This window comes from Fukomys damarensis, unplaced genomic scaffold (assembly GCF_012274545.1).
Source record: "Fukomys damarensis isolate Sample0158 unplaced genomic scaffold, DMR_v1.0_HiC HiC_scaffold_33, whole genome shotgun sequence".
NCBI lineage: Eukaryota > Metazoa > Chordata > Mammalia > Rodentia > Bathyergidae > Fukomys > Fukomys damarensis.
Genome location: NW_022900945.1, coordinates 4,018,980 through 4,042,479, shown reverse-complemented (window position 1 = coordinate 4,042,479; position 23,500 = coordinate 4,018,980). Strand labels below are relative to the sequence as shown.

At 47.3% G+C, this 23,500-nt stretch overlaps 1 protein-coding gene across 5 annotated transcripts in view; it reads right to left on the bottom strand.

Moving 5' to 3' along the window:
- Positions 1-1,389: 1,389 nt before the first annotated feature.
- Pde4b (phosphodiesterase 4B) overlaps positions 1,390-23,500 on the bottom strand; it is a 495,360-nt gene continuing 473,249 nt past the window's right edge. For 4 of the 5 annotated variants that reach the window (XM_010605088.3, XM_010605090.2, XM_010605091.2 and 1 more), the window contains 9 exons: positions 16,961-17,054; positions 11,563-11,741; positions 10,478-10,576; positions 10,180-10,344; positions 8,316-8,415; positions 6,307-6,461; positions 6,090-6,212; positions 5,234-5,416; positions 1,390-2,278 (listed from right to left, as the gene is read on the bottom strand). In XM_010605088.3, coding sequence (XP_010603390.1) covers positions 1,913-2,278; positions 5,234-5,416; positions 6,090-6,212; positions 6,307-6,461; positions 8,316-8,415; positions 10,180-10,344; positions 10,478-10,576; positions 11,563-11,741; positions 16,961-17,054 — 1,464 coding nt within the window. In that variant the 3' untranslated portion in view covers positions 1,390-1,912. Of the gene's footprint in view, positions 2,279-5,233; positions 5,417-6,089; positions 6,213-6,306; positions 6,462-8,315; positions 8,416-10,179; positions 10,345-10,477; positions 10,577-11,562; positions 11,742-16,960; positions 17,055-17,658; positions 18,154-23,500 lie in introns of those variants that run through there. The other variant, XM_010605093.2, reaches the window with a different exon arrangement.

Here is a 23,500-nt window from a genome sequence, read left to right as displayed (position 1 = left end):
GAAAGAACCATCTGCTTTAATATGGCAGAGCTAAACGCAAAATAACTGGGCCTACAGTCTAATCTATTCATGCTACTGTTTATTCACCTCATATAAAAGTCTCTTAAGAATGCATTTGAGCACAGTGTATAATAAAATTACTATAACATACATGGTGAGAAACTGTGGAAAACAGTGAAACGTCCACCTGGAACAGTGAGTGCAGTGTTGACAGACACACAAACCACAGTTGTGCACACTGGTGCGGATTTGCTAGCTACCGCGTCACAACACAGAACTGAAGCACGAAACATACTGTACAAACCGAAACAACACCGGGGAGAGGCCTGACAGGCGTTGTCAGAAGAAGCTTCACATTTGCATGATTTACTACATCAGTTCACATTTTATTATAAAAATTCACATTGTTTTACTGTTTTCTTCCACACTGAGCTGGAACATGACATTCCCGCAGAATAGCAGGCAGGAGGCTCGCTCTTCAAGAGTCAGTAGTTTGGGGACATTCAGGAGAATCTTGTGAGCAAATGTAGTGTCGCTTTTGGAACCAAAGCCACAATGAGAGCAGAACCCAGTTATAACCCAGCTCACGCGTACACAGATTTGGATAAAACGTGGGTAAAAACTGCATGCCACGGCCCCACCCTTATCAAACTGTACAAAAGTAAAAGCTCGATATAAACCATTTTGTATCTAATGTGAGAGTCCTGTTTGCAAAACTGGTTCCCAAAGGGCTGTGCAACTCAGACAGGGACAGGGCCACCCTGGGGACCCCACCCTTCCCTGTCCTGACGGCACAGGGAGGGGCCTTCTGTCTCTGCGAAGCGGTGTCCAGGTTAATATAATACACAATACAAAACATTACAAGTAAAAGTCGCAACTCTTAGGCAGAGTCTTCTACGCAAATGTAACACCACCATTGGCAGGCAATGTTAGATATATAAATTAATAACTTACAAAACATTACAGTATATACATTAAGTAATAAATATACGGTTATCAACAGGAATGGAGGTGTTAGCGTGAAAGGCAGTGCAAGAGAAAAATAGGCAGATCAACTCGGAAACAGTGTTGCGAGTAGGGAGGAGGACAGGTCGGGCCAGGGGACTTGGGGCTGAGGACTGCAGCTCAGCTACCCCATCCCACCCCATAGTGTGTTGGGCGTTTTTCTGTTTATAGCACAAACAGTGAGACCTGGGGGCAGGGGGAGAATACTGTTCCAAGCAAGCAAACAGAGCTAAGTGACAGGGGCCACCCTGCTGGTGTCGGATTGGACCGGGGAGGAAGGAAGTAGGATGCGGTTAGAAGTGCATCTTTTCTGTCTGTTTGCAAAAGTTAACTGTAGGAAAGCGAAAGATATTGCCCAAGAAAGAAGGAAGACTGTTTTCTTTCTTTTTTCTCCCCCGGAAAGAGTCAAAACAGTTTATATCAACTTTGAACGCCTATCTGTGTAGAAGTTGGTACTACAGATATTCAACAGGCATTTTTCAAGACATGAAAATGTTTTACAAAAAAGGCACACAGGTTGGCACACGGGGGACAGTGAGCAGATTTATCAATGAAGGTATTGGTCAGCGAGTTCAGTCACTAGTCGGGCAGGGCCCGACTCTGCGTGCAGAGGAATCTCTCGGTTTTGTGTCTTCCGTGTTCAAGCCATTTGGTCGTGGTTGGAACCGGCCCGCACTACCACAGAAAGCCTCAGCTCTCTGCCGAGCTCGCCAGCGAGGCAAGTCAACCGCGCGGGTTTCCTGAGCTGCTGTTTGCTTCTTGGCCTGTGATCTGGCCCCAAACTCCAGTACCCGGAAAGGCCAGGTGGCCTCTGTCTCATGCAGGCCTCGGCCCGTGCTGGGCTGGCCCTGCCACACAGCTCGCCTGCTCCCCAAGGGTGGGAGGTCCTTGCCCACGGAGAGGCAGATTAGGTGTCGGTCGGGGACTTGTCCTCTGTTGCGGTGTCCACATCGCCCTCGCCCAGGGGATCCTGGAGCTCTGGGTCGATCACACAAAGTGTCTTCGTGCTGCCGAAATAGCTGTGGCCCTCCCCGTCCTTCTTGGGCCCTTCCGAATCCTCCTCCTCCAGGGTCAGTTCGAACTGAAACTTCTCTATCAGGCCCTGGCAGTCCCGGCTCCGCTCATCCAGCGGTGGGGAGGGGCTCTGGGGTATCATGCTCTGGTACCAGTTCCTATTGTCCTCCAGCGTGTCCAGAATGTCCTGAGCGTCCGGCTGGACCAGGTCGGCCCAGGTCTCCCACAGCGGGTGGACGATGTAGTCGATGAAGCCCACCTGCAGAGAAAGAAGACGGCACCTGTGTTACGGCAACGGGTCCGTGACGCCCAGCTGGGGCAGCGGTTTCCATGCAAGGGAAAATCACAACCCCGACAGGTCCGTAACAAGGGAGTCCTTTACTGGAGCACTTGCTGTACAGTCCTGTGGAGGATACAATATATGCAACGTATTTCTCACTCCTGCAACTTAAGTGTTGCTGTCTTCTGGGAATTGAGTCTCACTGGGGTTAAATTTATTTTATTATTTATTTATTGTTCTTTATTTCTCAGCACTGGGGTTTGAATCAAGAGCCTTTGTACTAAACTATGGCCCCAGCCTGTTTTACTTACTTATTTTATTCTGAGACAAGGTCTTGCTAATCATTAAGTTGTCCAGACAGGGCTGAAACTTTTGATCCTTCTGCCTCAGCCTCCCAGAGTACCGGGATTAGAGGTGTGAGCCACTGCACCGGGCTGAGATGAAATTTCTCCTAGAGGTCACACAACTGGTGGGCGGATTCCAAAGCCTGTGCTCATCACGCTAACAACACACGGCTTTTCCTTTCATGTGTGCCAGATAAGAAGTCTGGATGCCATGCCGGCCGGGAAAGACCTCGTCAGACTCGGATTCCGTGAGTCATTCTCCAAAGAAGGCAGCCCGGGGTCTGCTGTGCTCTGACTCAACAGTCTTCCCCTGATAACGTCAAAATATGCTACTGTGACAAAGCGACTGGAGCCGGCCCCGTCCCCTCTGGGACCTCAAGTGCGGGACGAGGGAGGGGGGGGGGTCCTTGCGACTGCAGCGGAGTTTGCTGGAACACTTGAAAACAACTCAAGCCCTAAACAAACAAACGTCCCCTCTGTGGACAGGCCCGCTATTGTCAGGATCCACCGGCACACACGGTCATTTCCATCCAAAGAAAGGAGGAAAACAAAAACAATCAGCCAGTTCCTTCTGCTGCTATTCCTGTGAATAAGCCCGAGGCGTCCGGCTTTGTCACGGTTTACACAGGGGCTGTGTATCCTGCATGAGCTCCCGGTGCAGCCTCCTGCTGACCCCGACACTGTGGTACAAACAGGAAACCAACGCTGGGCGTGGGGGCAGGTACACAGGGAAAGGCACCGCCCGAGAGGGCGTAGAGTTCCCTGGTCGTAGTCTCGGGCTGAGAGGCTGGGCCGGGACTCGGGGGTCAGATGGACAAGGCCCCCACCGGACCCTGGGCATTAAAGCGCTACCTTACCGCTCTTTCCTTTATTGACATTTCGGTATTTGGCCGGTCATTTCAGTCACTTAATATCGTGAAGTGTGTTACAGGCAAACACTATGGTCATATGTGACTCCTTTATGTAGCAACATATATGCAAACATATGTGTGTATAGATGGGAGGGGAGGGGGGAGAGAGGGAGGGCGGGAGGGGAGGGAGCTGAGGAGGATTTTTCCCTCTGGTTCTTTCTTAGCCTTAGCAAGTAAGATTCACCCTGAAGCTGGGGCATCTCTGACCTACTCTGGCTATCAGAACTTGACTGAGGATGGTTTAGATATTTCTCTTGTGTTCACCGCCTCCTTTTCTCTCCTTTATGTGTCTACCGGATTGTTTTTTTAAAGCTATTTTCAAGGTGTTTTCTAGGGATCGGAAATACTCTTGAGGCAATGGCAAAAACAGAGTAAGCAGAACACAGTGCAGTCATACCCTTTCTTCGTTTGGCTTCTGCTGAGAAATGCTCGGGACTTTCTGGAAGGGTAGCCCTGCTTACGTCCCAGGTCAGGGGCTGAGAGAACCCTGCAGCTCCTACGAGTACCTAGGCCAGAGCTTCATGGGCAGATCAATGAGACACAGTTCAACAGCAGCCCTCTGCGGGAACCCGGCCTGGCAGTGCCGTCCTGGGCCGCGGGATGCTGGCAGACAGCAGGGTGGCACAGAAGCCGGTGACCTGGACCAAGAGGACAGTCTCTTCACTGGGCCTGGCCTCTACCCTGCACGGCTGCTCGGGGTTCACGTAGGACAGTGCGAGGGACTGAACAAACAGCATCACAGTCACTGAAGAGCGGTATGCTCCTCTGCACTCTTAGGCCAGTGAGACCTTTAGGTTATTTGAGCTTTCATGCCAGCTTCCATTCTGCAGCATTTAGGTTCAGAACAGCTTCACAGATACAAAACTCAGACTTCTTTAAGATGTAACAAAATTAATTGCAAGGGAGCTCTACATCGGTGGTACAAATAAATGCTAATTTGGGGTTTTCAGGTAATGGGGAAGGGGGAAGACACTAAGGAAAAACCACTCCAAGTGTTCTGAGTTAAAGACTGTGGACATCTTCTGGGTCCACTGTCAAATCACAGCGACCTGCTTCAGACTCTGCTGTCCTAAAAGAAACAACACTGCATTGTCCTCTGACACCTGTGCAGATCATAGTACCCGTCTTGCAGCTGGTGGGGCTTGGGCTCTCCTGCAGCCCCAGAGCGGTATTTCTCGTCTCCAGAACACAGAGAATGTGGACATGGTCAGAAAGGTCAGACTGGTCCCCAAGGCACAGAGGGAGGGAGGGAGGGGCACAGACAGGGCTTCAAATACCTCCGGGGATGTGGCAGTGTCTGGCGACAGACAGAGGGCCACAGCGGAGGCTGTGGCTAGGGGGAGGGGCTGAGCTCCTGGATGAAACCGGAGCGAGGAGGAATCTGTCGGAGAGGTGGCCATGTGTGAACACTGGCTGGGTCTGCTCAGCCAGAGACGACCACCTACACCGCGTCCACATGCAGAGTCCAGACTCGGAGGGGTTTCTGGCGACTGCTTAATCCCTACCCTGTAAGGCTGAGGTGAGGGGAAGGCAGACGGGTCATGGGCCTAATGGATTCATGTGCAGCTGTTGTTTTAGTAATTCATACACACAGAAAAGAAAGGAACTAGGCAGAGTCCATCAATCCCACAGTCAGCAGCGCACAAGCACGTGGGTAAATCACATTTCAGACATGGTACCTGGGACTTTTCCACAGAAGCAGTGTGCTTATCACACATCGGGCTGATCTCCATCCCTCTCTCCCGCTCTTTGTCGCCCTGCTGGAAGAACTCCTCCATGATGCGGTCTGTCCACTGCCGATACAGCTCCAAGGACTTGGTGGGGTTGCTCAGGTCTGCACAGTGCACCATGTTTCGGAGGACCTGTTGTCATCACGGGGTGGAAAGCCCGTAAAAAACAAGTGTAAACACGGCCAGAACATCTAGTCCCTCGCGCTGGTATACTTAGCACACAACTCCGGAACGTTTTATTTTAAATAAGACACGCGAGCCCACGGACCAGGATCACACTGGTTTGGAGAGGGCTGGCCATTTACCATTAAAAAGGCCCATCGGGGAACACACATCTGTGTAGACTGACAGTCTTTGGACTTAAATACTGGAAGGAGTATTAGGGGTCAAACGCTGATATCATTGCCTTTCCTCCATTTGGAAAGGATGCAAAGAGTTACTAAAAGTTGTTGGCTTCAGATTTCCACGTATGGACAGAAGAGGTCAGGTGATGACAGTGTGTATCAACAAACACGGCACACCAACTCCAGGTCGGGGGTTATACTCAGACACGAGCCCGGGGGGCCCACAGTCGCACATGCCCCGTAATAAGTAGATTTTGCAGTTTATTTTTAGAACTAAGCAATTCAATAGATAGTTATGTTTTTCCTCATAGAGAAAAACTTAAATGTCTAGTTTCTTAAATCAGTACTTAAAATAAGCTCAAAGCTGATGTAGCAGCTGAGGACATACAACTAACTGAATTCATGCTTTTTTGAAATGTCAGTTGGTTTGGCGCCGCGTGGACTAAAGTTTCACTAAATACCTGGATGCGATCAGTGTAGTTGTCCAGGAGAAGAACGCCCGAGCTTGTGACTTTCTTGGTTTCCACCATGGTTTTCAGGTCGGCCAGCAGGCTCATGTGTTTGGACATATCAGTGGCTAACACCTTGGGGAAAAGGCAAAAGGCAAACGTCTTGGTAAATCCGATCCGTAAGAGAAGGGCAACAGTAGTGTGGGACGCAGAGAAGCTGTGGTCTCACCATGTCGATCACCATCTTCCTGAGCGTCTGGCGCTGCTTCTTGGAGAGATTCTGGAAGATGTCACAATGCTCTTCCTGCAGCAGTTTGAAACCCACAGCGAGGTGGTGGTTTTCCAGCACAGACTCATCGTTGTACATCAAAGCGAGTTCCGAATCTGACGAGGAAGACATGATTGCTTCAGAAAAGATACGGCAAGAACCGTCGCCCCCAAACACTGGCATTACATCGGTGTGAAATCGACCCCAGCTACAGGTCACTGCCTCTTAGAGCAGCAGCAACAGTGTGTTAGCGAAAAGGAAAAAATGATTCTGGCAGACACTGGTGCTCCAGTTTTCTCTTTGGCTAAAAGAATATTGGCTCTGAAAGTCCTTTATCTCCTTTCACCTCTCTGATGAAGAAACTGATGCTAGCGGAAACCACCCTTGACCAACTACAACATGTTTTTATCTCCTTCACAGAATGAAAATACCACGAAACTTTATCTTGTGCACTGAGATTTTCAAACTGTATTCACTTTACATGTGCTCCCTGGTGTCTGGCAATTGTGAGTTTTAGATTTTCAAAGAAGATAATGTGTTTGGGTAAAATTTTGTTTTACTCAAATAATGTAGTTTTTTGAAGCTTTGTCCAAACAGTGACTAAACATTAACATTTTTTTTGCCAATCTTGATGTCAGACTTCTTGTCTTTTGCCTCTCTACACCAGAAATTGTGATACCTAGGTACCTACAGGTGCCAATTAGACACCTTCTGTTAGAGAGTGCTCTGTGCTTAGAAAATACAGTCATCGAATCCATGAAGTCACATTTCTCTGAATCAAGGACGACCGCCAAGTGATGGCAACGTGCTTCAGGCCTCAGTGGCCTCACTCTTGGGCCCTACTCTGAGAGTGGTGCCCTTCGGAGTCGCCCCTCAGCAGGGCGGCAGCTCTCCGGAGCTACCTGGGGACTCTGCTCTGCCTGTCCTGCGCGGTTTGCATAATCACAGTTCTGCAAGCAGGCTTTATATGCTTCTGTCTGTAGCAGAAAGACTGCTCTCCTGAATGACGCTGGTCTACACAGGGATACATTCGCGGCAGCACATTAAGTCAGCTGATACAACCCACAGGGACAAAGACCTGCCCCAAATTTATGATCTTTCAGCCGAAGAATGACATTTTAAAAATAGTATACTCACAATTTAAATAACTCACATATTCTGACCATAAAGGTAAGGAATGACAACAAGATTCTCTTATAGCAAGTACCTCATGCAGTATTTTAATACAACTCTCAGCACTCGATGTCTATCATGCCCACAGCAGGACAGCCACTAATCTCAAAGGAAACGGTACTTAGATTTACAACACATAGACAGCTGAGTGTCTCAAGTGAGAGAATGAGTAATTTTTATTAGTATAGAGACCAAACATTGTGAGCTTTGAGTATGGCCTGGAAGCCTAAGGCTTGAGCATCCCTGGGTGTCCTGGCCACAGGTCAGTCCATAATCAAACCCAGGCAGTTGCGACAGAATGTGTGGAATCTTCGATGACTTTACCTCCCAAATTGGAGGATCCCATTATAGTGTGGGCTGGGGCATTTTGGTGACAATTGAAGGTTCCCTCGCTGAGGTCCAATACCTACAGCTGCTTCTCCAGCAGAGAGAGACACTGGCGAGTCACTGTGCTGTGTGAGAGCCCTGCCTGATACTGAGAGCCACAGGCATGCTATTGCCAAGCCTCTCCTTGTCTTACTACATAATTCCACATCTGTTATTCTTTCCTTCCACATTACACTTTCCAAACTTTGAGTACTTTTTATGGCTTCTCACTGAACCTCTTCAAGCTCTCCACACTGTGTTGCCAGAATGGACACAGTATCCAGGAAAGGCCTGAGCAGTTTCAGTGGAAGTTTCAGTGGAAGGATTATCTCATTATTACCCTTGTTAATATCCACAATGAAAACATTGGAAGGAAAGAAATGCAGTGAATCACACAACTGGCTGCATGGCTGTTCTAGTGGTGAACTCACTTGTGTTGATGAGGAACTGATTGGAGACTCCGGGATGATCGACATCATGGATGGCAGCTGCAAAGATGGCGGCCAAGATTTCCAGGTCCGTGAAGACCGCCTGTGGAGCAAGGGAGTCTGTTTAACCCTATATCCAACGCCTATCCAGCTTGTGCAGTTTGATTTTAAAGCCTCCTTTGATTTCACTCCCACTGGGGGAGAGTTGATGATTTGTGTAATGTCTCAGCAGGACAATTTAGTTAAACATGGATTCTGTTCATCACCATAAAGTCTCTGATGTGAAAGGGATGACATCCAGAGCTTGTTCCTACATCAAGCTGAGGTTTGGAAAGTCATCAGCACAATGCTCTTGGAGTGTGTGTGTGTGTGTGTGTGTGTGTGTGTATGTGTGTGTGAACACCTGGTGTTTATTTCTTGGACCAGTGGTGTGGCAGCACAGTGATTGTGTAACACAAGCACATACAAGTCAAAGCATCTCGTCAGACTGGCTCTGCTCTGAGATAATGACAACCTTCATATTCTGGCTGAGCAACATAAAGAAAAAAGGCCAAGCTCCAGACTTGTAAGATAAGCTATCAGTTACTTCCCAGAGTTCAATGCAGTGTGTTAGATTTTATGTTCATGTGTTCCTTTGGCACATACCCACATGTCTGCATCTCCCAACTCTTCCGTGCCCTGTCGGGAAGGTTTCTTGGCCCTACCCATGCACAGTGATTTAAAATCAGTATTTCTTAGCACGGACTGGGACTGATTCTAGGGAAGAAATTTCTTTTCTCATCCTCTAGTCCTTCAAATGCCAACCACCTGTTTCAGCAAGACCAGTCCTATTCATCTAGCACTCGTTAGAGTCTCCTTGTCTAAAGGTCTGCGGCACTCATGGCCAGCTTCTGCCACGCAACAGTGATCCATAACGCTGGCCGGTGACAAATAGCGTTACCCCACTGTGGGGAACTTACACAGAGCACAAAAACAATAGTTTCTTTTCCCTCAGAGGATAAAACACCCTTAGCTCCATCTCACTTTCCCAGTGTCTCCTAGAGTTTTCTAAAAAACCGGGAAGCCAAGCCACAGAATCATGCACAGTTTATAATCAATCTTCCTTCCTCTCCTGTACAGGTGAGGGCATAGGACTGAGCCGGCCCCATCTGGCAGTGGGCACACATCGGGGAGTAACCTGGCCACCACTGCCGCCTGCCCTGTGACAGCACAGCTGGGCACTCTTCTAAGCACACTGGTCCACAGAAAAGCATCAATCTGTAGCAGAAGCGGACACGGTCACTTGCTCTGATCCTGACTGGTCCCAAGGCACACTGTTGCTCTCTCCCTGCAGCACTCTTAATTCTTCTGCTCTAATTCTCAGTTACTCTTCCTTTAATCTGGAACATCAGCTAGCCAAATTCCAAGGAGAATAAGTTTATGGATGCTTATTTCTAAGAGGAACAGAAAGCCATGTATCTGATATGTCTGTGATGTCATCCAGCAGGCCTGGGGTGGTGTTAGGCAATTCACAAGTTCATGCGTCTTGAGGGTACACCAGATACCAGACACTAAGCAAGACACTCTGAGACATTTGTCTTCCTTACTAGGGATACGATGAAAAATAAGGCATGGATGACGCTAATGAATAACTGCTTTTTCAATTAGAAGAGATATAAAGGAAAGGTTATTCTGGTACAAGAGAGCAGAGAAAGTATGTATGTCACTCATTTATAAATAACCCAAATGATGTGTACTAGACATCGCAGAGAACACGTTATGCGGCTGGGGACACCTGGTGATGTTGCTTTCATAAATATACCATCTACCACATGATATCCCTGAAAGCGGGCCACCAGGCTGGAAGACACTGATGGCAGCTACTCACGTCCAGGGCAGGTGTGGAGAGGAGCACGTGTGTGGACTGGGCCACGTCGGCCGCATGCAGGCTGTTGTGGTAGGCCACGTCGGCGTGGTAATGGTCCTCCAAGGTCATCATGTAGGTCACGAGCGTGTCAGACGAGATCTTGAAGGTCTTCAGGAGGTCTCTTTCCTGGGCAGTGAAATGGATTTGGCTCTGAATAAGCGGGAGGGCAGCGCGGGGTGGGGGTCCCTGAACACAGGAGAAGACGACGAAACGCCAAGGACGGACTGGGGCGGGGATCACGGGCCGATTCGGTACGGACCTGGAATATGGCGTACATGATGCAGGTGAGCGGCCGGTTGTGTGAGTATCCAGCCACACTGAAGATGTTAAGGCCCCACTTGTTCAGGTCTTCCAGCTCCTGCAATCGAACGCAGAGGGATTTAGGAATGAGGGTAGTTTTCAAGTTCACTTTAAAATTTTTTATTGTTTTGTACACTTCTTGCCTAAATCATTGCAGGGTCTCTTTAGGGTGTTTTTGCTGTATGAAAATCTGGACACAATGACTTAGAAAGCAGGGTACCCTCTTCGTGACAGCTGCAAGTTTCCGCACATTTTCTTCTTTTTGGGAAAGGGAAGGTGTACATCTGTTTCTAAATTTAGCTGCTGACCCATATTTGCCTAGCAGCGGCACTCAGCCAGTGTTGCTTTCGAAGGCATTCACAAGTGAATACAGCTCACTCTCGCTTCATTTCCCTGCCTGTCCCCGTCCTACCAGGGACAGCCAGAGACAGGGCCGGGAAAGTCCTCTGCCCCTTGGTTACTGACACCAAGTCAGATCAGAGAAACTCAGCTGTCGCCTCGGACCGGGAAGGACGATCATTCAGGCCTATGGTGTGGGGAGTATCTAAGACGATCTGACAGCAGGAGAAACCTACTGCATTCTTAATCTCTGCTCAGCGGCGCAGCCAATAGTTTAATCAAGCTGGTCTGACGGCAGCTTCCGGAAGGCCTCCCTGAAAGTTCACCTGGCCAGTGCAACCTCCTCTCGTCTCTCACAAGGCTGTGGGGGCCTGGGGAGGCCCCGTGTGCAACCTCTTTGAAGACCTAAAAATTGGCTCTGTGTCTTCCTCCCCTACGGGCTTTGGAGGCAATCGTGGCCTCATCTTTTCTGTCTTCCCCAGGTCTCCCAATCGGTGCAGATCTTCCTGCTGGCCCTCCCAAAATGTCCCCTGGGGTAAATCAGAGCTGCTGACTCAGGACCTAAAAGGGTCTTTGGTGTGGAAGAAGGATCTTCCAGCAGGCACCTCAGCAAGGGACAAAGAGGCTCTGTCGGGTTCTTTATTATAAACAAGAATGCGAAGGATCCCTCTGCACCCCGCGCACACAACTCCAGCCTGCACACACCTTGGCCAGGTGATCCTCGTTTTCAGTGTTGACTCCGAAGCGGGAGATGCTCGTGTTGTTCAGGCTCGAGCTGTGCATGAGTTTCTTCACCCCGCTAATCTGCGTCATCAGCTGCTGCTTCTTCTTTTTCTCCCGGTCTTTCTGGGTGGGGGACGGGATCTCCACGTCATTCTGCTTGTCTGCAACAGACAAAGGCACACGCTTTTCAGCAGGCATGTCCATGCCCTATCCCGAAGGACACTGTGCCGGGCCGTGGGTGACGGGTCTGACAAGAGACGCTCGTGCTATGATCTTTCAAGATCTGTGGGGTGGTCCTAGGAAAACATGATTTAGAGCTCCATGTGGTTGCTAAGGAGATGGAGGTGTGAAAGAGCTAAGCATTTGTCCAAGAGGTGGCAGAGTTGCAACCCAAGCCCAACACTCTGTCCTCACTGCAACTCAGGAGAACCACACTCATCCATGTCCAAGATGAGCATCAACACTTCTGTGTAATTTTTTACTAAAGTGAGTAACTTCTGTGTTTGTGTAATGAAAAAATACTCATCAGCCAAACCCAGGTTAAGAACAATAAGCTTCAAGTTCTGCTCATTTTATTATGTTTTCGACCATTTGCTTTAGTTGAAAAAATTCATATGACTTTAGCTGGGTTCAGTTTAACTGAGAAAAATAAATGGTTTATATAATCTTCAAACTTTAAAACTTTGGCTTGTTACCATGTGAGGTTTAGAGAAAGGCTATATTTTTCAGGTCTATTTTATGCTTTATGTCTATTAATTCTATTATTAAACAACCAGGCCTCTCATTTGTCACGGGAAGTACACTTACTAACATATTCATGCTCCTTAAATATTTATAGTCATCTCATCTAATATTTAAAAATTTTTTGTTACAACAAGGTAGCCACAGAACTAACAGTAGTGAAAGGAGTGTCTTTCTGCTAATAGAAGCCTTTGCCTCTCTATGATTCCATGAAAATCCCAGCGATCACATGGCCTATGCCACTTCCCCAGGAGACGGTCCTGAGAAGGCCCAAGAGAAGAACTGCGTGAACTCTCAGGCCTCTGGGCACGCAGATCTGACTCCACGGCTAAACCACTACTTCACCGAACGAATCAGACCATACCCTGTGGCCGAAGGGTGGAGGCAGCTTTCAAAGCACCCACACCTCTCTCTGCTTGTTACGGTGGAAGTCAGCCTGGAGATGACCACTCCACGGGAAAGCGCCGCACTTCCAGGCGGCCCGTGGGGACCAAGATCATCAGACCCTTGCAGATGATGGCACACCGTCCCCCGGGACCCTGGCTGCTCACCAGCCCCTGCGGACAGACATCACAGCCAGGCAAACAGCGGGAGCCTCCCAGCTCCCCGGACACCCTGCTAACAGCTTCTGGGCTGCAGCAAGGGTATTTTCTGTCTCCTGCACCCCTGTGCGATCTTTCCATGCCCACGAGCCTTTAGACTGTAACTTCTGAGTAGGGAGGAATTTCGATCATCTCTATTAGTTCAGGAGTTTCCAACCTAATTCTACACCAGAAGTGCCCAGGAAACTTTCAAAAGTGCAGCTTTATGGGCCTCACCCACCCCATCCTACTGAATCAGAAATTTTATGAAGATGCCCGTGACTTGGGTGATAACAGCCAGGGCTAAGGACCAACGACAATCCCATCCCCTCATTTTTCACATGAAGTCAGCAACTTGCCCAAGCTCGAAGGACGATTTATTTGACAAATATTTAGCTTGCAATCACACTGCTCCAGACACAATGATTTAGTGGCACAGACCCCAGGCCTTGAGGTTCACCTTAAAAGTCTCTGTCCTGCCACACAACAACTGGCATAGAAACTATATACTGTACTACTCGTGAGATGACTTTTCTTCACATCACTCACTCCTAATAATTACTCTGTTTTGCTAAATGAAAGGCTACAGAAGCTCCTGGCTTTCCCGATCACCATGGTTCATATCTGGCTAAAGAGGCTGTTCGATCCCTCTGGACCTCTGCAGAGAGAACTGACTTTCCGGACCTGTGGCTTTTGCCTTTGTTTAATTAAAACTTGCCTGCAATAGCGCGTAATTGAGCTGAGCCACTGCAGTGTCTGGGGCCTTGCAGAAGAAGAGCACTGTTCACAGAGACACCAGCAGTGTGTCCCTGGGTGACCAGAAGCGTCAGTGTGCAGGGGCGGCGGAGGGCCGGTGTCACGCCTACCAGAGCCCATGCCAGCGACAGGTCTTGGCCCTCTGCTCACCGCGTTACTTGGAGAGCTTCCCTTGCTAGGTCCCAGCACTGTGTGCTCCTGAAAATTCCTAAACCCTTTCCCTCACAGCTTGAAAATCCTAAGTTCTAGATTTCAGGATGCTTTTTTCTGCCTGTAAAAATATTAGCTACCCTGAGATATAACATCTAAAGATCTTTGCTTGTTTGTTTTGTTGCATCCTCTCCAGTGATATTCTTCTTTGGTACCCTGATAGCACATGCTTGGATCTCCACACATCCCAGCAACCCGGAAGTCATCCTATTCGCTGCATCTAGTAGGCACACACTGGCCAGCGGTCTATGGCCGGCCTTTCCACCTGTCCACCCGGACACTATCTTATCAGCAGGGAGCAGCACAAGTTTCACAGTAGCCTGGATGAAGGGACTGCCCTCTCCCCCTGGTGACACACTTTAACTTTCAGGGACTTTACTGAGGTACTGCTCTTAAGCTTGAACTGTAAGGTAGCATCTTTTTTTTGGGGGGGGGTACTGGGGATTGAACTCGGGTCCTTGCGCTTGCAAGGCAGGCCACCGAACCACTAAATCCTCGATGATTTTTTTTTTCCTCAGCATCTTAACTTAAACTGCTGATTAGGATGACCGCCATATTCTGACCAAAGCTGTTCATATTACTGGAAATTGCTAGTCAACATTTTATTTTTTAGGCCCAACAATCTTGAGAACTTTTCTTTTTGCAAAATAATGTGCATATTTCTTAAATACCCTTAAATACAATTTTCTTATATATGTTGTGAACCCCTGATAAGAGTGGCAGAGTATCTCAGTTCAGAAACCAAGAAAGCCAGTCCTGGTTGTGGCTCAGACACACATTAGCCAAAAGATCTCGGTCAGTTACTTTATTCTCCTGGACCTCAATCTTCTTTCCTCCACAGAGAGAAAACTGTACCATGAGGACAGGACAGTCCTTTTGAGATCTGACATTTTGTACAGGAGCTTGGAAAGCCCTCCAGGAGACTCGGCAGCTCACAGGATAGGACGGAGAGCTCCAAATCCTGCCACTTGAAAACAGCTTTATTTGTATGATTATTCATTTATTTATTAAGATTGTCCAATTGTAAGCCTAGGGTTCCTCACAGAGGGTCCAGACGGCCAAGTATATTTTAGTGAAACCAAAACTCTCAGTCCATTTCAGAATCTTACTCTACAGCAGTCCTCCCATTTTACAGATGAAGCAACTGACGACCCATCTGTGTTTATATAGCTGCATTTCTTCTTGTACTTTCCTAGGAACTTTAAAAAGTCTAATCTTCCTGCCTAGTCTGAATGGTGAGTCTGCCACACACACACACACACACACACATCACCCTCCAAATGCTAAGAGGACACAAGAATTTGGATTCCAATAACCCTTCCCAACAATTTGTTCTTGATAATCTAATCTTCAGGATATAAGAAGTCCAACAACTGGTTTTCCTGAAGATATGTGCCTGAGTAGCAGAGAGTACACTCAAGAAGAGACATTGGTCTGTTCTTGCCGTGTAAAGTGCTGAGAATGACAGCTTCCATCCTGGACAGCCCGGGCTGGTAAGAAAGCTTCATCAGCATACTAAGGTGTGCCTGTGGTCCTTGCTAGGTGGGCACTGGAAGAGACTGCAAGGACAGGACGGCTTCAGTCCAGTCCTGACTGCTGAAGGAAGAACTGAGAGACAGACAAGCTCTGGGATTGTTAAATGTAACATATATTAAAACAAAACGAACTCTTGCACTCACTGGCTTTACTCTCCTCCTCTGCAGGCAATAAACCCATGGATGTTCCTACAACAGCCCCCAGCTTATGAATGCTCCCTGGAAGATTCCTCTATTCGTAGGGACCAAGGGGGAAGTAGGGAGAAGCAAGGATCAGTTCAAAATGTTTTCTGTTCCATTAGATCCTGGCCACTTCTGGGAGTTGGCATCTATGAACAATTCCTCTTCTTTGTTCTCTGGAGAAAGCTGCTGCAAGTGCAGCTGGGGAAAAGCACGTGCTTCAGATGCTCACATAGAGGACCTGTTAGGGAGCACTTGAGAGTTACGGCCAGAGATGGGCAGGCCAGTGCTGTGGGGGGAGCCTTGTGCCAGGCCGCTCAGGGAGCGCCGAACGACCAGCCGATAGCAGAAACCACTTTGGTGTCACAGAAACAGAACTGACTTTTAAGACTAAGACCAGAAGAGGTGTGTGTGGCCACAAGCATCAGGCAAATGCTTCTTGATTTAATGATATGGGGTGATGCCAAAAAAAAGGAGGGTGTGAGTCTCAGCTGGAAGAATGGGCCATTTCCTTGGAAAATGGAATTTTATAAACAAGCATCATTCAGCAGTCTCAGACTTGGAATCTACATGCAAGTACAGAGCTGCAGATTCTGCAGGTCTTATTAAATCAAAGTCGTCCGATTCAGTTCATTGTACAACTGAATTGCCTTTAAAGTTGAGATCAGAAATCCCCAATAATCAAATGAGATTCACAACAGTGACGGAGGACCATGCACGCCAACGTTTTTGTCAAGGTCATGGTAAGTACTAGCAACACAACAACAGAGAATAATAAAGGCTTAGATTGGGAAGATGGTGATTTTGCTTGTGAAAACCAAACCTTTGAAAGGTATGAAACCCCTCCCCCATTTATCTTTAAGAAATAACAAATAGCAAAGCAACAGTCAAATTACTTCCAAAGCTTGTTCTCCTGGACTCCCTATAGAGTTAGTGCTCAAATGTACTCCTCACAGAACACCACAGAGAAAACCTTTTCCCCAAAGCCCGATTATTGGAAGACTGAAAAAAAAAAATCACGCATGAGAGAAAGGAGCTAACAGATCTGAGGCTAGGGCTTTGGTGGCCAGCTCCGTCCCTCTGCTTTGGAGGTCTTGGCATTGAAGAAAGTGGGTGGGGAGATCACACAGTCATAGAAATACAATTACCCCATAGTTGTCTTTGGCCTTGAATAGAGCTTTAAATTCTTTTTTAAAGAAAACATTATCTTCCTGCTTACTTCGTCTCTTACATATTCCCTTCAGTTCTTACTATAATGGATATATTTTTATATGATTTAAACCCATTTCAAATTGACACGGGATGCCCTTCGGGGGTTGCGGAACTTCGTCTTGAGAGAGTTGTTGGGTGGCAGGCTCTGCCTGGTTCACATCTTACCTAAGAAAGTGTTGGAGATGTATTCAGACACCTGGTTCCCAGACCGGCTCATCTCCGAGAGGTGTGTCAGTTCCCGGTTCAGCATCCTTTTGAACTGTTTATGGAAAAAAAAAAAAAAACCCATGCATTAGCTATCTTTAAAATCAGATAAAATGATCACTCTCAATGTTTCCAACTTTACTTTCTAGGAATCAGGTGACTGGACAAGCAGATATGTCAGATAAATGGTATCGAGTCTACAGAATATAACACCCCTTAATTTGATATTATTTCAGTGCTACTTTAGGAATGGTTTTCCTAAGATTTCTTATAATTGACACCTGATTTCTTTTGAAAATGCAAAGATGGGAGAAGGAATTTCAAAATCAGTTTACTTGAAAAATGTAGTTATTTGAAAAAATGCATTTATCGAGACGACTTTAAAATTTAATTTGAGTTGATAAGCTTTTCATGAGAGGTGATTAAGTGGAAAGTTAAAAAAAAATCACCCTTTAAAAAAATAGAGTTGCATGAGAATAGGATTAAGACACTTTACAATATATTTAAATACAATGTAATAGAGGGTGCCCTTGCTCAGAATAAAGCCCAGTGGGCTAAAGGAATACACAGATTAAATCATTGTCAATGTCTTATACCTCACGGAAAACAAAACGGCTCCCTTGCTGTCAAAGACACAGAACACAATCAAATAGACCCACCTTGATGTAACCCCACGATACAGATAACAAATAGTTTGCCTCTGGCATTTTGGATGCTCTTTTTGCCACAATGCACAAATTCCTCTGAAAGAATTCAGCTTGGAGAGAGCAATCCCAACGCGGGTCGGGAAAGCCCTGCGGATTCGGTGGTGGTGAAATAATCAAGATTTAGAGAAGACAAAGCTTCCGAAATCAAGGGCATTTCCTAATGGGAACAAAGCCCATCTTCGCATTCCCTTCTTGCCAGAGTCTGTGCTCGCCTCTGCGTCTTCCCTGGCGGAGGAGGGGCGCGAGGTCAGGCTGTGCGCGGAGGAGGGAGCCTGTCCAGGGGCTGCTGGACGCGCTCTGCAATTCGGGACAGCGCCGGTGGGTGGTCGGAGGGGCTTCCTCCCTGGGTTAGCGCTGCTTGGCTGTTGCTAGCGCAGCCAAGACCAGCAGTTCTGCTTCTAGCTGAGGAAACACAGCCATCTTTTTAAAAGGAGAAGATTAAAATGGAGGAAGCCCCGGGAATATTTAAGGGAATTGGAAGCCCTGCCCTCCCCCACGGCCGCGAGGTGTCTTTAACTCTCTGTCTCCCTGCAGGCCGGGTCTCTGCAGATGTGCCCAGGGCCTCTTCATTCAAAGGGATGGTTCCCCGGATTCATTCACTTTTTGGACGTTTTTCAGACAGTGACAAAGGTTGGCACTGTGGCTGTTTTCAGACTAGGCTTCCAGTATGTTTTTATTCTAACTTTAGCTTTTTGGAGAGTTATTTGCTCACCAATGGTGTACAGATGCATTTAGCCTTGTTTTACAACGAAATGAATGCGGCTGGGATTAACGGGTCTCCTAAAGTATTTCCTAGGCAGCTCGCAATTTTCTGCACTCCACCAACTCATTAATATGCATAGTAGACTGTCTTCGGTAAATGGATTGAACTCGCTCAACCTTTCGATCTCGGTCTAAAGTGTGTTAGGAAATGAGTTCTCACTTGCGGAGGAATGAATGATGGATGTGTTGGGGTTGTGGGTGGCTACATCTCCTCATTAAATATCGAGGACTCAAACTCATTTTCATTTCACAGTCGCAACCTAGGGCACTCTGAAAATGTCACTCCTTTCCTGCAGCCCCTGCCACCCCCCTCTTCTCAGAGCACTGCAGCACAGGCAAAAGACAAGCGCAGTGGAGTTCCCCGTGGCTCCCCCACGCCTCTCCTCCCTCCCCCTGCTACCCAGTCCTGCCTCCCAGGATTCCTGCACAGCATGGCACCATAGCAACACCTCCCCTAGGACTGGCTGTGGTTCAGTGAGGCATCCCCACCTGCACCCGGAGACCGGGTCTCCAGAGCTGAAGTCAATGCAAACCGGTGTGGCTGCCTGCAGGCTGCCTGCATCGTGCATGGTCCTCACAGAGGCACATGCTGGCGTACATGTGTTTCCCCATGAGACGCGACGCTGAAGACCACAGCAGGCACCTCTGTCATGTCAGCCCCCCTGCACTGCTTACCGAACTTCTCTGTGCATTGAGCCTTCGCATAAATCCCAAGTATTATTATTATTTTTTTTTTAAGATTCAAGTGCTCTGTCCAATCACCTGCCCTCTTCACTTGTGCTGAAGTCTTAGGGGCAGAAAGACAGGCTTACGTGCTCTGACTGATCCACTGAATTTTAGCAAAGCGCCATTGCAGAAATATCTTGCAGAAGGGATAGAGACAGGTGATTTGTCTCATAAGTTTTCTGTGCAACAGTCTTACCCAAAGGTAACAGACAAACAATTCCTTTCTCATTTTGTTTCTTTCAGGATTGCTGAAATCCTTCAGGATGTTTTGGAGCCACTCTTGCACTAGTTCAATAATGACATTTTATCGTGTACTCGACAACTATTTGTTGAATGCCTAAAGTAGGCAGGCCAAGCAGTGAAGGTACCGCAGTTAAAGGATGAATGCACAAACAAAAACTCTCTGCGCGCACTTAAACAGCTGCCACTGCAGCAGAAACAAATCTACTTGAGCACGTGGGTTAACTATGCCAGATCCCAGCCTGCGCGGTGTGTTATCAGCCACACTGGTGTTTAGGCCAAGAAGACAGGGACGGGTGGAAATTGAACCAGACTAGAAGAAGCAGTGATTTTCTTTTTCTTTTCTTTCTACAGGTTCCTATTGCAGGAGGAGCCTACGAGAAATGTCAGTGAGAGAGGTGACTCTCAGCTCCAGGACTGACCACAAACCGCTGTCCTCTCCCCTCTTCTCCTGAATCAAGAATGCAGAAGGGGTCCACGTGCTCATTTCAGCAGTTAACAGATGAATGCCATGCTTATCCCCATGTTTAAACAAATGCTCCTGTGAGCCTCTTGCTAAGGGCATGGAGATGCCACCAAAAAACAAAGTCATCTTCAGGCAACCCTAGCACACACAGTGCGATCAAACACGCAAATAGAGGCCACTCCAGATCAGAAACCCACCCAGCCCTTTCAATGTTGCTTAGCAACAACTCTTAGTTTTCCTCCTGTGTGAGGGAAGGCCCGACCACACTGACTAAGGCAATCATTGCTCTCATCAAAAAATACTTATGAAGGACCCACTTATGTTGGGCTCCATACAAAATAAGGTGGGCAGACATGGCCTTCAGGGGCCAGACAGGGAGGGTCTTTCCATTCTAAGTGAGGTAGCATCCCATTAGTTAGATTAGGGCTGGCCTGCGGGAGCAGAAACATCAAAGAATGGAACACACGTGGCGCATGTTTGAGGTTAAGGCTGAGGAGACAGCTGCCTGCTCACAGGCACTGCGCTTGTGGGCCTGACACCCATATGGGGCCGACCATGGGGAGTTGGAGGCTGCCCTGCTGTCACAGGTCGACCGCGACATTCATTCTCATTTCTCGCTAAGGGTCTATGTGAAACAAGAATGAAGCATGCGCTTAGGGTCTCAGCCTCTCAGCCCTAATCTGTCATGACTCTGTGATAAACTCTGTGTCAGCCTCCTACAGTTTGGGAGCCTGATGTACAAGCAACCAGTACTTCCCCGAAAACACAACTGCTCCTACACTACTAAGAAGAGCAAAAGGTAAGAAACGCTTCAGTCCATGTCAATAGGTCACCAACCAAGGGAGAGACATTCGTCATGTGTCAGGGTTTCATGTCTAAGGCTCTTGGAGTTTATCAAGTTAAGGGCTTGTTCCACATGGAAGGTAAAATTGGTCCTGAGTTAAACGATATCCCAAAGCACTCTGAGACTGAAAGAGGATGGGCATTATTTACTTCGTCAGACACAGTAGAGAATCCCCAAGTAGAGCTCACTCTTTCACAGATCAGTGGGTCTCCATGTCCACTGTACACAGACCCTACTTCTCTTTAAGGATCTAGCGCTTACCTAGAAATAATGTCCCCGGAGGAAACGGCCAGAGCCCCTTTGCACACAGACAGGCAAAGTTTATGAATGAACCCTTATTGCAACACATTCTGCCACTGCCTCCCTACATGCTAGATTCACAAACACTGTTTAAAAGACTGCAGCTAGTTTCTGAAAGGGGAAGAAAGTACCACTTTCTATCTAAATGACCGAGTGACATCTGCCTAAAATGTACCTTTTGTATAAAATCATCTATGATTTTTAAATAGGCTTCCTTTACCAGTCAGAAATGACTTTGAAACACAGCAATGAACAGTGACACCTGACAGGATCATCTTGTTTGATGGCTCCACTTTTTCTTTCGTTTCAATGCCGTCTAGAGAAATTAGTTTCTTCTGAGCCAGTCTCTCTGAAGTGATAAAACGTCATCAGTTTGCTATGTTTCTCTTCAGAGGCCTTGCTAAGGTTGCACACAGATCCACAGACAAGCGAGGCACTGTTTGGATCAGCAGCATTCACGCTGCTCATACAGAGTGGGTACTGCAATGCCCCAAATCTTCCCAAATCTGAAGGGAGACAATACAAGGAGGTAATTTCAAATACATGTCAGAGCTGCTCTGAAGACGAATCTGGGTTTGCTCAGGCTGAATCCTAACTGCCCAAATACATGGAATCAGACCATCACAGCTGCTGCAGGGTCTCCTTAATGACAACTTCTTCAGTCAGTAGAAGATGGTGAGGACGGAAAAAAGGTGCCAAAGAGAGGAAGACAGGCTGCCATGACTCCTGTGGGTGGCCGTCTGCACAGGGGCCCAGCTGTGAGACAGGTGCCTTATTGTGTGGGATCTTCCTGTTTTTGCAGCATGAAACAACCGCCGAAGCCATTAAAGCCACAATGACTTTATTGGGGACTAACTTTTGACTCACATTTTAGACTTTGTGAGTCCTAACTTCATAAGAATTCCCGGGCAGCAGGAAAGCAAAGGGGTTGAAAATTACTCCCCCGAATTATGAAATGCTCGGAGTGGCAGAGAGAGGGGAAGCTGGTGGCACAATTCGGTGGGGAGGGATTACAAACTCTGCTTTTCACTCTGCGACTGACTGAGTGTGTAATCTTGAGTGAGATGAATTACTTTCTTGGCTCTCGATTTCTTTAACTGTGGCTCCATTTTCTTTAGTTGTGAGAAGGCTAATTTCTTAGGTCTCTTGTGATTTTTAAAAAACATCGCATCCTCCATGGGAAGACACGAAGTCCAAAGAAATGGACTTTAATTTGTAGGAGCCTGTTGACTTGAGATGTAGAAGTTCTGGGCAAAGTCTTAGCAGGCTTAGCAAGAGCCCATCTCAAAATTTAAGAATAAATAAATAGATAGATAAATGCAGGGGAATGTAGCTCAGTGGTGGAACGCCCCGGGGTTTGATCCCCAACACCGCAAAGAAAAAAAATTAAAAGAAAAAATGGAACATGATTATAGTATGCTTTCTCTAAAACCTTTAGTGAAACTCCTAATTCCCAACATGTTGGATTATGCGATCATGTGCACCTCATCTGTGCGCTCTTTTCTGTCTTCCCCATAAGCTCTGCCATAATTCCACGTCTGCTTTAGTCGAGAGGCAAGTGAAACCGAGTAGAGCAAGTTGGTGGCCAGGTAAAGAGGGAATAAGGGCCACACCATTGCTCACTCACCTGGACTGAGCCAAAGTCTGCGGGCCCAGCAGGGGCCACCCCAGTGAACGAGTTGTGCTCAGGACACCAGGGAATGCAGCTGGGCAATACCCACTGCCTGTGTGCCCACCCCGAAAGGAACCCCTCCAAACACATCAGCATTGGGAGATTGCCCTTCTCAACTGCCCAGTGATGGAGTGACCACAATAAATGAACACTTTGTGAAAAGCAACATGAATCCCTCTACCATAATTCTGCAGTAAAATATTAGTGTTTATGAGGAGGCAAAACTGGAATGAACTCCATTTACTGGATAGAAGACAAGCATTTTCTCAAGTGCGATATGTAAAGCAAAGCGGGAACAGAGCTTCGGGATTTTAGTTCAGAGTACAGAAAAAAAGAAAAACTGAATACAACTGCTTTACAATTTGAGACTAGATCTTGACTAAGCCACAAGACTTTAGGTATTTCTTCCCTCCTCTCTATCCCCTGTGCTGCTATTTTTCTTAGGACTTCTGAAATCTTGTCAATGGGAGATGTAACACGCATCAACAGAACTCTGGAAAAGGAGTTTCCTGATACGCACAGCAGTTCCCATAGGGATGTCAGAAGCACATTCTCATGACGCAACATTTTCTGAACTCTGGAAGTTGCAGCAGCGACATAATTGAATGTGAAAATGACACCTAACAATTAATGCCTGCAGCCTGATATATTCGCTGCATTTTATACTTGCTAAAGTATATTTAATATTTATTATATATATTATATAGTATGTATTATGTAGTATATATTGTATATGTTCTATATATAAGATAAGTCTCTCTCTCTCTCTCTCTCTATCTATCTA